The 13,188-nt window shown below is 35.2% G+C and overlaps 1 protein-coding gene across 1 annotated transcript in view; it reads right to left on the bottom strand.

Moving 5' to 3' along the window:
* Window positions 1–8,242, bottom strand: part of fndc7rs1 (fibronectin type III domain containing 7, related sequence 1) — a 71,311-nt gene extending 63,069 nt beyond the window's left edge. Inside the window, exons 1-7 of the mRNA XM_056480906.1 lie at window positions 8,146–8,242; window positions 8,001–8,019; window positions 5,506–5,769; window positions 5,160–5,420; window positions 4,807–5,070; window positions 2,136–2,393; window positions 86–355 (exon numbers count right to left, since the gene is read on the bottom strand). Of these exons, the coding sequence (XP_056336881.1) occupies window positions 86–355; window positions 2,136–2,393; window positions 4,807–5,070; window positions 5,160–5,420; window positions 5,506–5,769; window positions 8,001–8,019; window positions 8,146–8,199 (1,390 nt within the window). The 5' untranslated portion in view covers window positions 8,200–8,242. The remainder of the gene's footprint in view (window positions 1–85; window positions 356–2,135; window positions 2,394–4,806; window positions 5,071–5,159; window positions 5,421–5,505; window positions 5,770–8,000; window positions 8,020–8,145) is intronic.
* Between the last annotated feature and the right edge of the window lie 4,946 nt (window positions 8,243–13,188).

The following is a 13,188-nucleotide window of genomic DNA, read 5'->3' as shown; positions in this document are numbered from 1 at the left end:
CATTTCATTAAAATGTCAAATCACATTTTACACATTAACTGGGTCATATCATGTTCGCTTGATTTTACCAAAATGGTTAACTCACCTGTTCTGATCATCTTAGCTTGCGAGTTTCCACTGTTGCAATCCAGTCCTCCGATGTAGGTGGAGCTGACGTAGAAACTGTAGCCTTTAGCACAAACAGTGTCGGTGAAGTAGCAAGATGTGTCCACAGTGAGGCACTCGGTTACCTGGCCGTCCGAGTCCACAGCCGTTGCGAGGTAATAAGCCGTCTTGTTGGTGGGATTCCATGAGAACACAATGGCATTAGTAGAGCACTCACGGTACAACGTTGGTGATTTGGGTGGGCAGGGTGCTGTGTTTTTGAGGGAAATAAAGAAATTCATTAAAATGTGCATTGGTTTAGCTTAAAATGAGATATTTTGAAGAATATGAACACTACAGCAGTCAACACTTGAAGTGGATTAAAAAGTTTTTCAAGCTCAAATTACTTTTGAAAAAGTTAATGGTGAGTAAAGGATAACAGTATTTTCATTGTGGCAGCACGGCAGCTCAGTGGTTAGCACAGTTGTCTCATCAAGAAAGTCACTGGTTCAAGTCTCGGCTGGACTAGAAGGCAGTTTGCCTGTTCTCTTCATATATGTGTGAGTGTCCTCTGGGTGCTTTGGTTTCTCCCACAATCCAAAGTCATGTGATACAGTTTATTTTATAAACTAAATTGTAGGTTGTAGTGTGTAACTGGGAGAGTTTGTGTGGGTGTTTCTCAGCAATGAGGGTTGTACTCTCAGTGCTGGTTTGCTACTGGAATTGCATTTGCCGATAAAACATATTCCAGAGTAAGTGGTGGTTTATTCTACTGTGGCGATGCCTGATAAATTATAAGCTGAACAGTGGTGGAAAAAGTACTGAAAAATCATACTCAATTAAAAGTAGCATTACTTGCTTAATGTAGTGCAAGTAGAGTAAAAGTACCTGTTGTAAATATTACTCAAAGTATGATAAAAGAAGCCTATTCAAAAGTACTCAAGAGTAGTGAGTATGATGCTGTAAAAAGCTGATGCATTTACATGTAATTTGTGGATGTGTGTAAACGTAACATTCTCTAGTGCATTTAGTTATTGTCCAGCAGGCACACAACGTCATAAGACGTTAAAATTAGGTTCGATTTAGGTTGTGATGTCAGGTGACCAAAATGTAATTGTCTAAGGACAATATTATTTTGGTGTCCAATAACCAGGTCAAATGACGTTGATATTTGGTTGATTTTAGGTTGTGTTAGAGTGACCAAAATCCAACATTGAGCCAACATCTTAAACCAACGTCATATTGATGTCAAATACTGACATTTATTAGTCAGGTATGACAACCAAAACATCTGATGGACGTCATAGTGGTAACAGCCACACAACGTCAAGTTGTAACATCATTAGACGTTGATTTTAAGTTAAACGGTGGACATTGATGTCAGCCTGACACTGACTTCTGACGTCAATCCGATTTTCATTTCCAAACAAAATGCAACGTCCCCACAACGTTGGGGGACAACATCAATCTGACGTCATGTTGACGTTTTGTGCCTGCTGGGTGTTTAAGGCTATTTTGGTCATCATACAGCAAACATTCGACATCTTCTCATCAGTGACATGCATTTAAACAGTCTATGGGTCAATGTGTGTAAAAATTTGGACATCTACTTGGACACTTTTAGTGCTACCAAACAATTTGGTGAAATTGTAAATCGCTCATGTCTTGAGGAAGGTCATTATGATGCGATTTACCTTCTATGTACGATTTGATTTGACAGTAATCACAGGACTGATTTTTCTAATCCCCATAGACAGGAAAAAATAATGTAGTGACTGCAGGTTGAAGGAAAGTAGTAGAGTAAAAGTACCGATACTGCATTAAAAATGTACTCAAGGGAAAGTAAAAGTACACATTCTTAAAATTACTGGGTAAATTACAATTTCTAAGAAAAACTACTCAACTACAGTAATTTGAGTATTTGTAATTTGTTACTTTACACCACTGAAGCTGAAAGGAAGTGAGTGAGTGGGAATGTTTTTGGGTGAACTTTCCATTTAAAGAGATCTAGATCAGTGGGGTGCATGCTCTTTGTGAAAGGACATTTTTACCTGTCTCGAAGACGTAGCTGCCATCTGAGGTGCTTTCACAGCTAGCTATGGCTTTAATCCATACGCTGTATAGTTCTCCACAAGGCACTGACACAATCTGGCAGTTTGTGTCTGTTGACGTGCAGTTAAGTGACTGCCCTTTACTATCTGTAATGATAGCACGGTACAGCGTGGCGCCAGTAACAGCATTCCAGCTAACCGAAGCTGTAGCTGTGTTGCAGCTGTAATCCACAGAGATGGAGGAAACTGTTGAAATGGCTGAGAACAAGAAGAAATTAACAGTTAAATCAAGTTAAATTGATGTACAGATAGATACAAGATTATTTTCTATGTATTATATGGTTTTAACCCTTGTGTGCTGTTGGGGATGTCTTCATCCACGCTGGGGTGATTTTGAATCTTAATTTGGCCATAATTTTCTCTGTGTTTCAGCTAGCAGAATGATTTCTGGTGACAAATCTTATTTTGACACATATTTTGAATTTGAAAATCTTTGAGTTTTTAAAAGTAAAATCAATAATACACTTTGGGTAAATTTACTACCCTTTTGTTATGTTAGGGAAGAAATACACTGAATTAAACTGCTGTAAAAATGCATCAGATAAATATTTTTTTCAATTTTGTTTGCAATAATCTGTTAATCACCCTCAGTCCTGATCAAAACTATTAAATTGTTTAGAAAATGACAGAATTTTAACCATTTAATTGCCAAGCTCACAAATGATGTCACTGATTTGGTAGGAAAAAAACACACAAATGACATTTTCAATATAAATTGAATTGAATAAATTGTGGACAAGATTTTTAAAACTCCTTTTTTAAAGTCTGGGACATGTGAAACAACATTGCCTTTGATGCATTGTTTTTGATTGATTTTCATTGTTGTTCTCCCTAATTTACTATCAGTGGCTGTTTTTTTCCCCATTGACTTTCATTATAACCACATTTCTTTGATTACAAAACCATGACGCCAGATAATCATGCATTTTTGATTGTTGGTGGTTTTCCCTGTTGGGAAGAGGTAAAATTTGTAATTTTTACTCTTGATCATCAGTTGGCATCATTAACCCTTTAGACAGACCTGTGCAAAAAACATCTTAGTTTCTGGATCTTATATAGAGTTTAACAGCAAATTAAAGTGTGTGTCTGTGAGTGTGAGAGTGACCTTTCGCGCGCTTACCTCGATGTGTCTGAGAAAATCAAAATATGCATTTCAGTTCTCAGAACTACATAGAGTAAACAAAAACAAAGACGTATTATGCACCATCATTTATGCACCATCAAATGTGTTTATATTTGAAGTCAATGGGGCAAAAACAGCCACCAACAGTTAATCAGGGAGAAAAAATAAAAACTATCAATGCATCAAAGCTAATGCTGTTACTAATCGTTCACATGTCCAAGACTGTGATAAAAGCCCACAACTACTTTTTATATTGAAAATGCTTTATTTTGTGTGTTTTTTCACCAAATCAGTGACATCATTTGTGAAATTGGCAATTAAAGAGTTTAAATCTTGTCATTTTTTAAACAATTTAGTAGATTTGATCAGGACTGAGGTTGGTGCAAGATTTATGCAAAAAAACAGATTTATGAAAAGAAGTAAAAAAAAAAAAAAAAAAATATATATATATATATATATATATATATATATATATATATATATATATATATATATATATATATATATATTTATTTATTTATTTATATGATGCATTTCTACAGTAGTTTAATTCAGTTGATGTTTTATCTCATACATAACAAAGGGGTGGTAAATTTGAACAGTGCACAAGGGTTAATCTGCCACTTAATGTTCTAACAGATTGATTCTGATTAATGTTAGGTAATTACTGATTACATGTGCATAATGAAATTCCAAAAATTAAGTACTTCTAATTAGTATAAAGGTAGAACCGACAAAAAAAAGTTCTTAGAACATTCTTAGTTGGTTCCCAAAAAATAACCAAATGTGACACTGGACAAAAAATGTCTTATATTCCTCAGGTATATTTCTGGAAATAGCCACACAAAAAAAACACTGTATGTCTTAATTATTTATTTTTATTTAATGGCAAAAATCATTAGTATAAGGTAAAGAGCATGTTGAACTAAGACATTTTGTAAATTTTATACTGTAAACATATCAAAACTCAATTTACTATAATCTTCTATGTGAAGCTGCTTTGACACAATCTACATTGTAAAAGCGCTGTAGAAATAAAGATAAATAAAAGATGAATTAGCAACGTGCATTGTTTGGAACTTAATTTGGGTAACTTTAAAGGCAATATTCTGATTTGAGCCCTCAGATTACAGATATTTAAATAGTTGAATCTCTACCAAATATTATACTATAACAACAGGCCATCAATTGAAAAAAAGATTATTTGTTCAGGATTCAGATTATATTGTTAATTATTATATTGTTATTGATAATTCAGATTATCAATTTTTTAAGAATGTACTCTCATTGTGACTGGTTTTGTGGTCAAGGGTAACAAGTGAGAACCAAAAGCTTAAAAAAACAAAAATTGTCATTTGTCTTTTTTCCTCTAGAAAAAGTGTTGGTCAAGTAAGTTTCTAATCATCCAAAACACATAAATGTTAAATGCTTTATCTTTGATTCTTTTTAAAGGTCTTGTTTCATGTTGAGATTGTAGTTTAGACTCACTGATAGTTGTGTAGGTGACATTGTTGGCCTCCCCTGCTTCCAGGAACATGTTGTAGGATGAAACCCCAATAGTGTATGTTGTACATGGCTCCAAGTTTGAGATGTCCGCAGCAGTACTGGTGACATTCTTTAAAGCAGGAACTGGCATATTATTGGAGGACACTGACACCTGGTAGAGCAGGACTCCAGAGACGGCTTGCCATGTTACTCGAGCCGTGGTTCGGGTTAATCCAGTCACATTCACGCCATCTGGTGGCTGCACCACTTTGGAGCAAGTTATGCAAATAGTCAATAACTGTTTGTTATAGAATGATAAGACTGACTGATTGAAAAGAAAAAACAAGAAGACTTACATGTTCTTATGGTTTTAACAAGACTCTTGGCTCCAATGCCTGCAGCATTAGCAGAGTAAACATAACAGTTGTATGAAGTGGATCGCTGGAGGTTGCCTATCTGTCCACTTAACTTGGTAAATGTGAGGTTATAAAACTCATTGGTGAAGGTTCCCTCCACAATCAAAATATACTTATCAGCTCCTTGCGCACTGGACCACTCGAATTTGATTGAGGTGCTTGATATTGCTTTTAAATATGTGATTTGCGAGGTGGCAGGAACTGCATGGAAGAAAGGTGTATATTTTAGCTAGAACCTGACACAAGTGTTGAAGTTACTGTAAAGATGCATAGAAGCAATACTTACTTGTCTGTGCTATCTGTGAATTGATGCATGTCATGTAACTGAACACGTACACTTTAAAAATCACTTGATAAATTTGTCCTGGTCTTAAGCCTTGGACCAGTTTCTCCACTGTGGTCGAAGCGAGTGGTGGGACAGAAATGGGTGCTACGATTGATGAATTCACAGGTCTGAGCTCCAGATTGTAGTTTGTTGCTCCTGGAAAAGTGCTCCATTTTACGTAGAGAGACGACGCAGTGGGTGATGATGTCGATGTTATGTTACAGTCTGGAGGAGACATAAAACCGCAGTTTATATATAATCCATTTCATACATTTATATAAAACTATGATTAAAGGTAAGATATTATTAATAAGGCAGTTCCTAGATTGTCTGGATTTACAATTTGCTTTGTATTTGATTAAAAATCTAAATAATTAATTATGAGGCATTTTTGTTTAATTTTTTTACAAACTACAGATGAAATGTTTCTTTACAATTTTAAATAAAATGCCATTTACAGCATAAAATGACAAGTGAAAAAGAAAAATACCATGTTTTTAAACGTTTATGTCCACAATGCTACTGTTTTAAAGTGGTCCTATACTGGAGGTTCACTTGTGATGTGGTTTGTACTTTCAAAAAAAATCTAAATTAGTAAGTAATAAAATATTTTCTATGGAAGCCCATTTCCGCCACTGAATAATAAAAAATAAATTAAGTAATAAAATAAAAATATATATAAAGTCAGAATTCGAGTTTTAAAGTCAGAATTCCAAGTTTTAAAGTCAGAATTCCAAGTTTAAAGTCAGAATTTCAAGTTAAAAAGTTAGGATTCTGAGTTTTAAAGTCGCAATTCCGAGATATAAAGTCAGAATTCCGAGTTATAAAGTCAGAATTTCGAGTTATAAAGTCAGAATTTCGAGTAATAAAGTCACAATTCAGAGTTATAAAGTTGTAATTCTGAGTTATAAAGTCAGGATTCTGAGTTGTAAAGTCGGGATTCTGAGTTATAAAGTCAGGAGTCTGAGTTGTAAAGTCAGGATTCTGAGTTCTAAAGTCAGGAGTCTGAGTTGTAAAGTCAGGATTCTGAGTTATAAAGTCCGAATTCTGAGTTCTAAAGTCAGGATTCTGAGTTATAAAGTCAGAATTCTGAGTTATAAAGTCAGGATTCTGAGTTATAAAGTCAGAATTCTGAGTTCTAAAGTCAGGATTCTGAGTTATAAGACAGAATTCTGAGCTTTAAAGTCAAAATTCTAAGTTATGAAGTCGCAATTCTGAATTATAAAGTCAGAATATAAATTTATAACTTGTCATAAACTTGGAATTGTGATTTTATAATTTAAAACATAGAAGGATAAATTATTATATGAATAAGGCTGGGCGATTAATCGGAAAGTAGTCAAAATCAACATTCAGAATTGAACACATTTTTCCAGGACGAATTTTTCAATTACTTTCCCTACGTGTCACATGACCGCACTCTGTTAAAGGCTGTAGATGATTTGTACTTCTGCGGTCACTTTGCAACCACATCTAATCTCTGGTCAAGTAGGACAATAGACTCATTCTAGAGCATTAATTTGCATTACATTGACGATGATTGGAAGCTGTGCCAGAGATGTCTTTAGACGATATATAAAACTTGTCAGTGAACTATAAGGGCAAAAAATTTAATAAATACATAAATAAAATGATCATTCATTAATCGTAATCGACTTCAAATATTGAATTAATCGAGATTTTGATTTTATTCCAAATCGCTCAGCCCTATTTAGACTGCTGCTTTTTCCTACATAATCCCGACAAGATATGATATTTTAAATTGGTCAAAGAAGGTCATTGAGTTTTATATTAATCTATTCCAATTTTAAAAGATTATCTTAATAACAAATTGGACAAAAAAGAGCTGGTAAAGTTCATCGGGTAAAAGCATAACTGAAATTGCCATCTCCAAGATATGTTGTTCATATTCTAGTCTTATTGTATTTTGAAAAATTGCTTTTTTTTCTAGCACAGGTTGTAGTGTTTTCCACCAACACTTTTAACAAATATGGTATTAAAATGAAAAATTAATCCGCATTTTGTGCTGACGAACACAGAAAAAGTGATGCACAGTTCATCTGTTCTCTTCAAAAATGAATTAAAGCATAATCTATATATTCATCCTGTGTGCTTATAATTAATAATGAATGATTAAAAACTTAAATTATTAAATATTTATCATTTTAAAATGATAGATAGATAGATAGATAGATAGATAGATAGATAGATAGATAGATAGATAGATAGATAGATAGATAGATAGATAGATAGATAGATAGATAGATAGATAGATAGATAGATAGATAGATAGATAGATAGATAGATAGATACAAATTATGTATAATAACTGATATATGGAAGTAATTTTTACAACCCTGTCAGTCACTACACATGCAGCAACAATAGTATTTTTTTATATAAACATAAAGTACAGATTATATAAATATATATATATAAAGGTATAAAATCCTCACCTGCAATAGCTTCTTTTACCTTAGAACAAAAGAAAAACACAGCAGATGATATAAACATTGATGTAAACATAAAAACTTCAACATAAAAAATGAATTATCAACCTTTAACTGATCATATTGTTTTCATGACAGATGAATTACTTACCTGGGTCAGTGAAAACAGCGTTATGAAGAAACACAATGTCCTTGGAAGGTGCATCTTTGATTTGATGTGTAAGGTGCTAATAAGTTAGAGGTGAGTTAAGGTACATTCACATACTAATACGAAGAGAAATATGAAATCTTTTGTGGGATGTTGCAAGTATACCTGATCCGTGAGAGCCAATCAGTACATTCAAAAAAAAAAAAAGAGGACAAATAAATGCCTGTGGGTGGAAAGACATCATCCAGGTTTCATTGTATGGGTGTGTGTGTGTTTTAACAGGTGATAGGGTGACTCTTTAAGGGTTATTTTTAGACTAATTAAACATTGACTCTATCTGATTTCTTTTAATTATGACTTGCCTTTGAAAACTTTTGAAAACGTGACTTTATTTGAAAAAATATATATATTATGGATTTAAATGAAGTATATGTTTGTGTTTTAGGATTGTTTTTCACTAGGAAACTGTATAGGTTGTTAGTCATTGGGTTTCAGGAAAGCAGGCTTAAGAGATAATGAAGAGAGTGTAATTCCCATCCTTGTGTTTGCCTGCCTGGAGCATTCTGGAGCTGAAAGAACAAGAAAGGTTCAGTTTCTGGTTATCAAACGCAGACGTTCTCCCTCTTATTTCACCTAAATTAAAATTGTGTATTGTAATGATGATGTTGAACTTGTGGCTGAGTTGGTCTTTTGCATTTGTCCTCTCCGTATATGTCAAGTAAATGACTAATTACATTTATTTAACTGAAATATTTGCCTCTGTTGAAGTTGAGCTGAAGTGAGTTGTACTGCATTAATGGCTCTTCACAGGGATTTGATTACTGTGATGTTATCCATTTACAATGTTACAGTAACTGGAATTAGAACTGGGCAATTAATTGAAATTAAATAGCAAACACAACTGAGCAAAGCTGCGATTATCATGCACATGTTGTCAGGCAAGCATCTTTGCCGAAGAGTTAGAATTGTTATAATGCGTTATAAAATGCTTTTATTGATTTAGCATGACTAATAATCACATGACTATAGAATCATCTCACAGGAGGATTTATTTTAAACATTTGACTGAAGCTATGAAGTGAGTTTGGAGTAAAACCATGTTATCCACACAATCTACACAGAGCCGTAATTAATTGAGAAGCTACACAAACAGCTGTCATTACGGAAGAATCAAAGTCTGACCATTTGGTTTTGCATCTGGAGAGACGGTGCTTCTTTGTTGACATCAGTTTGACGGCTTCAGCCACAATCGATTAAGCACAATGGGTGCCAGGTCTTTCAGCTCCGCGGCTCCTCGACTATGGAACTCACTTCCTCTATATCTAAGGAGCAGTGATAGTCGTCACACTTTTAAATCTCGTTTTAAGACCCATCTTTTTAAGCAGGCTTTCTTTTGACTATCTTTTATCGTGTTATTTTACACTCATGATTATACCTGCAACTCCTTACATGCATTTAAAATTTTGTTTGCCAATGTTTTATTAATTGTTTTAATTTTTTCTGTTATGGCTGTTGATGCTTATTGTAAGGTGATCTTTGGTGTCCAGAAAGGTGCCATTTACAAATAAAATGAATTATTATTATTATTATTATGATTATAATATTAATAATAATAATTATAATTATAATTATTATTATTATAATTATTATTATTATAACAATATTCTTAACTTTTATTTTGCTATGAGGAAATGGTGCGCAAAATAAAACCCCGCCCCTACTCAATATCCTGTTTTAGTTGGAATTATATCAGCATACTGAAATAAATGTCTCAGCATCTTCTGGTCCATGCAGACTTTAATAAACACAATAGATTACTGGTTGGGTGAATTTAGGTTTGGAGTAGGTGTAGATATTTATAAAACATAATAGGTTGGACTCATATACAAGACATTAAATAATACAACCAAAAGACCTAGGAGGTTTGTACAGTCCAATTAGAACACAAGTTCCACCAGTTGGAGCTGACTCCGACCTCCGTTTATACCCAGCTTCATGCTGAAGAATCGGCTATACGGACAAAATGTTCATGAAAATCGCCTTAGATTAATTGCCCAGCCCTAACTGGACAACTAGTCAAGAATGTAAATGGTACACTGTAAACAAATTGGCTTATAACTCTTTTTTCGGCATGTATCATATTGCATTAATCATGACATTTTAAGTAGAACTTTAGCAGTTCATTCATTATTTACAACTTTTTATTCTTTTCTACCCCATTTTTTCCCCTTTAACAGGCATTGTAGCTTCTTGATTGACCTTTTGTGAGAATGTTAGCAGTAAAACAAGAAACTCACGATTTGCTTAAAGGGATGTCAGGAACACAGTGTATCCAAAGATTTATTTATTTATTCATTCATTTTAAAGGCAGAAATCAAAATCAAATGCTAAAATGTAGAAGCTTTTCAGCTACATAAGAGACTTCCGTTTCTTTGTTTTTGTTATTTGTAATTTATTTAAATTATCTACATCTATTTTTTTACCAACTTTCCTTTATTCATTCATTCGTTCATATTCATCCACTTTTCCAGTCGCCGAGTTGTGGGGGCAGCAGTCTTAGGAGAGAACCCCAGACTTCTCTCTCCCCAGACACTTACTCCAGCTCCTCTGGGGGGATCCAGAGGCGTTCCCAGGCCAGCCGAGAGACATAGTCCCTCCAGCGTGTCCTGGGTCCTCCCCGAGGCCTCCTCCTGGTGGGACATGCCTGGAACACCTCCTTAGGTAGGCGTTCAGGAGGCATACGAAACAGATGCCAGAGCCACCTCAGCTGACTTCTCTCAATGTGGAGGAGCAGCTGCTCTACTCCGAGCTCCTTCTGGGTGATAGAGCTCCTCACCCTATCTATAAGGGTGCACCCTGCCACCCTGCGAATGAAACTCATTTATTTCGGCCGCTTATATCCGAGATCTTGTCCTTTCGCTCATGACCATAGGTGAGAGTAGGAACGTAGATTGACCATTAAATCGAGAGCTTTGCCTTTCGGCTCAGCTTCTTCTTTACCACAATGGACCAGTACATCGACCGCATTACTGCTGCTGCCGGACCAATCTGCCTGTCAACCTCACGTTCCATCGTTCCCTCACTCGTGAACAAAACCCCGAGATACTTAAATTCCTCCACTTGGGGTAAGGACTTTCCTTCAACCTGGAGATGGCAAACCACCTTTTTCCGGTGGAGCACCATGGCTTCGGACTTGGAGGTGCTGATTCTCATCCCAGCCGCTTCATAGTCAGCAGAAGGTCCATGTTCGATGAAGCCAACAGAAGAATGTCATCTGCGAATAACAGAGATGAGATCCTGTGGTCCCCGAACCAGACCCCCTCCAGCCCAAGGCTGCGCTTTGAAATTCTGTCCATAAAAATTATGAACAGAATTGGTGACAAAGGGGAAGCCCTGCCGGAGTCCAACATAGACTGGAAACAAGGCTGAATAGTTGCCAGCAATGTGAACCAAACTCCAACTCTGTTCATACAGAGACGAGACGGCCCTTAAAGGTTTATAGAGCTGGTCCAGTGTACTACAGCCTGGACGAAAACTGCATTGTTAGTCCTGAATCCTAGGTTCAACAATCGGCCGGATCCTCCTCTCCAGTACACTGGCATAGACTTTCCCAGGGAGGCTGAGTGTGATCCCCCTATAGTTGGAACACACCCTCCAGTCCCCCTTCTTAAAAATGGGAACCACCACTCCAGTTGCCCAGTCCAGAGGTACTGTCTCCGACCTCCATGCAATAATGTAAAGACTTGTCAGCCAAGACAGCCCCACAATATCCAGAGACCTAAGATGCACAGGGTGAATCTCATCCACCCCTGTTGCTTTGCCACTGCTGAGCTAAATTAAATTATTTTATTTGAAATTTTCAAGAAAAATTACAAGATCTTTACAGAATAATTAAAAAAAAATTGCCATTGGCTGATAGTTGACTTGGTGTGTCCCTACACGCCACATGAGTGATAGCGGAACATGGAGTGAGAGAAGAGAAGGGATCGAGTTTTATGGTTGATTGATGAATTAATATGTTTTGTTATTTTGTGAATGTGACCAATAACCAAAGAGTTAACAGGATCTGAATTCAGGGAAATGCACAAAAATGAATCACAGTCTTTTAGAAAGGAGATCTCATTCATGTATGAATTAAGATTGTGATTTTATTTATTTATTTATTTTTTTTTCATAAATTGAATATTTATCATGACTCCTAATGAAAGGTGTAGCTGAATCAAAGTCATATAGAGAATACATAAAGTAAAAAAACGAAGCTAAACTTTCAGCTTTAACCTCATTTATCTCATTTTCTTATTGTTTCATGTCGATATTCTCATTGTCTTTCAGAACCAGCTTTATTTCTCAGATGTGGCCCTTCGTCGTAACTGGAATGTTCGAGTGTTCAGGTATGTTGCATTTAGGTTTGATGAATGGTGTGTCCTTAAATACATTAAGAGAAGTCATTTAAAGGAATAGTTCACCCATAATTGAAAATTTCCCCTCACGCTCAAAACATACGTGGTGTGGAGGTCATTATAATTGGGTCATGAATATTTTTCTGATCACTTTTTTCAGTGAAACAAGCTGAATTTTATCATTAAAGTTTCGCAAGTGTCAATACTCTGTCAAAAAAATTAATAAGAGCGTCATTAATATTTAATTATATTTTAGTGACAAATTAAATTTGGACCACTAGTTATGGTCAAGAAAAATATGAATGATGCTGTTATAAAATTTTAATTGCCTCACAATTAAAATGGCCTCATGACAATCATGTTTATGACAGATTTATGACAAGTTATGTTGTTTTGATAATGTTAAGTAACAAAGACTGGTTATGTATTTGTTTATGTCAAGTTGTCATTACACAGACATCTCAAACAACGTCACCTTCTCATTTAAAATGACATATGAGTATGTCAAACTTTTATATATCAAACTTTTTTAGTTTGATGGGTGCCACAGTATTTAGAGTGCTAGTAAAGATGGCATCCATACTGCTGGTTACTACATCAAGGTCATTTGTGTTTGCGGGTGCATTTCGAAGTAGAGAAAGATCAG

This window comes from Danio aesculapii, chromosome 2 (assembly GCF_903798145.1).
Source record: "Danio aesculapii chromosome 2, fDanAes4.1, whole genome shotgun sequence".
Classification (NCBI taxonomy): Eukaryota; Metazoa; Chordata; class Actinopteri; order Cypriniformes; family Danionidae; genus Danio; species Danio aesculapii.
The sequence above is the reverse complement of the archived record's forward strand: the minus strand, read 5'-3'. Positions and strand labels throughout refer to the sequence as shown.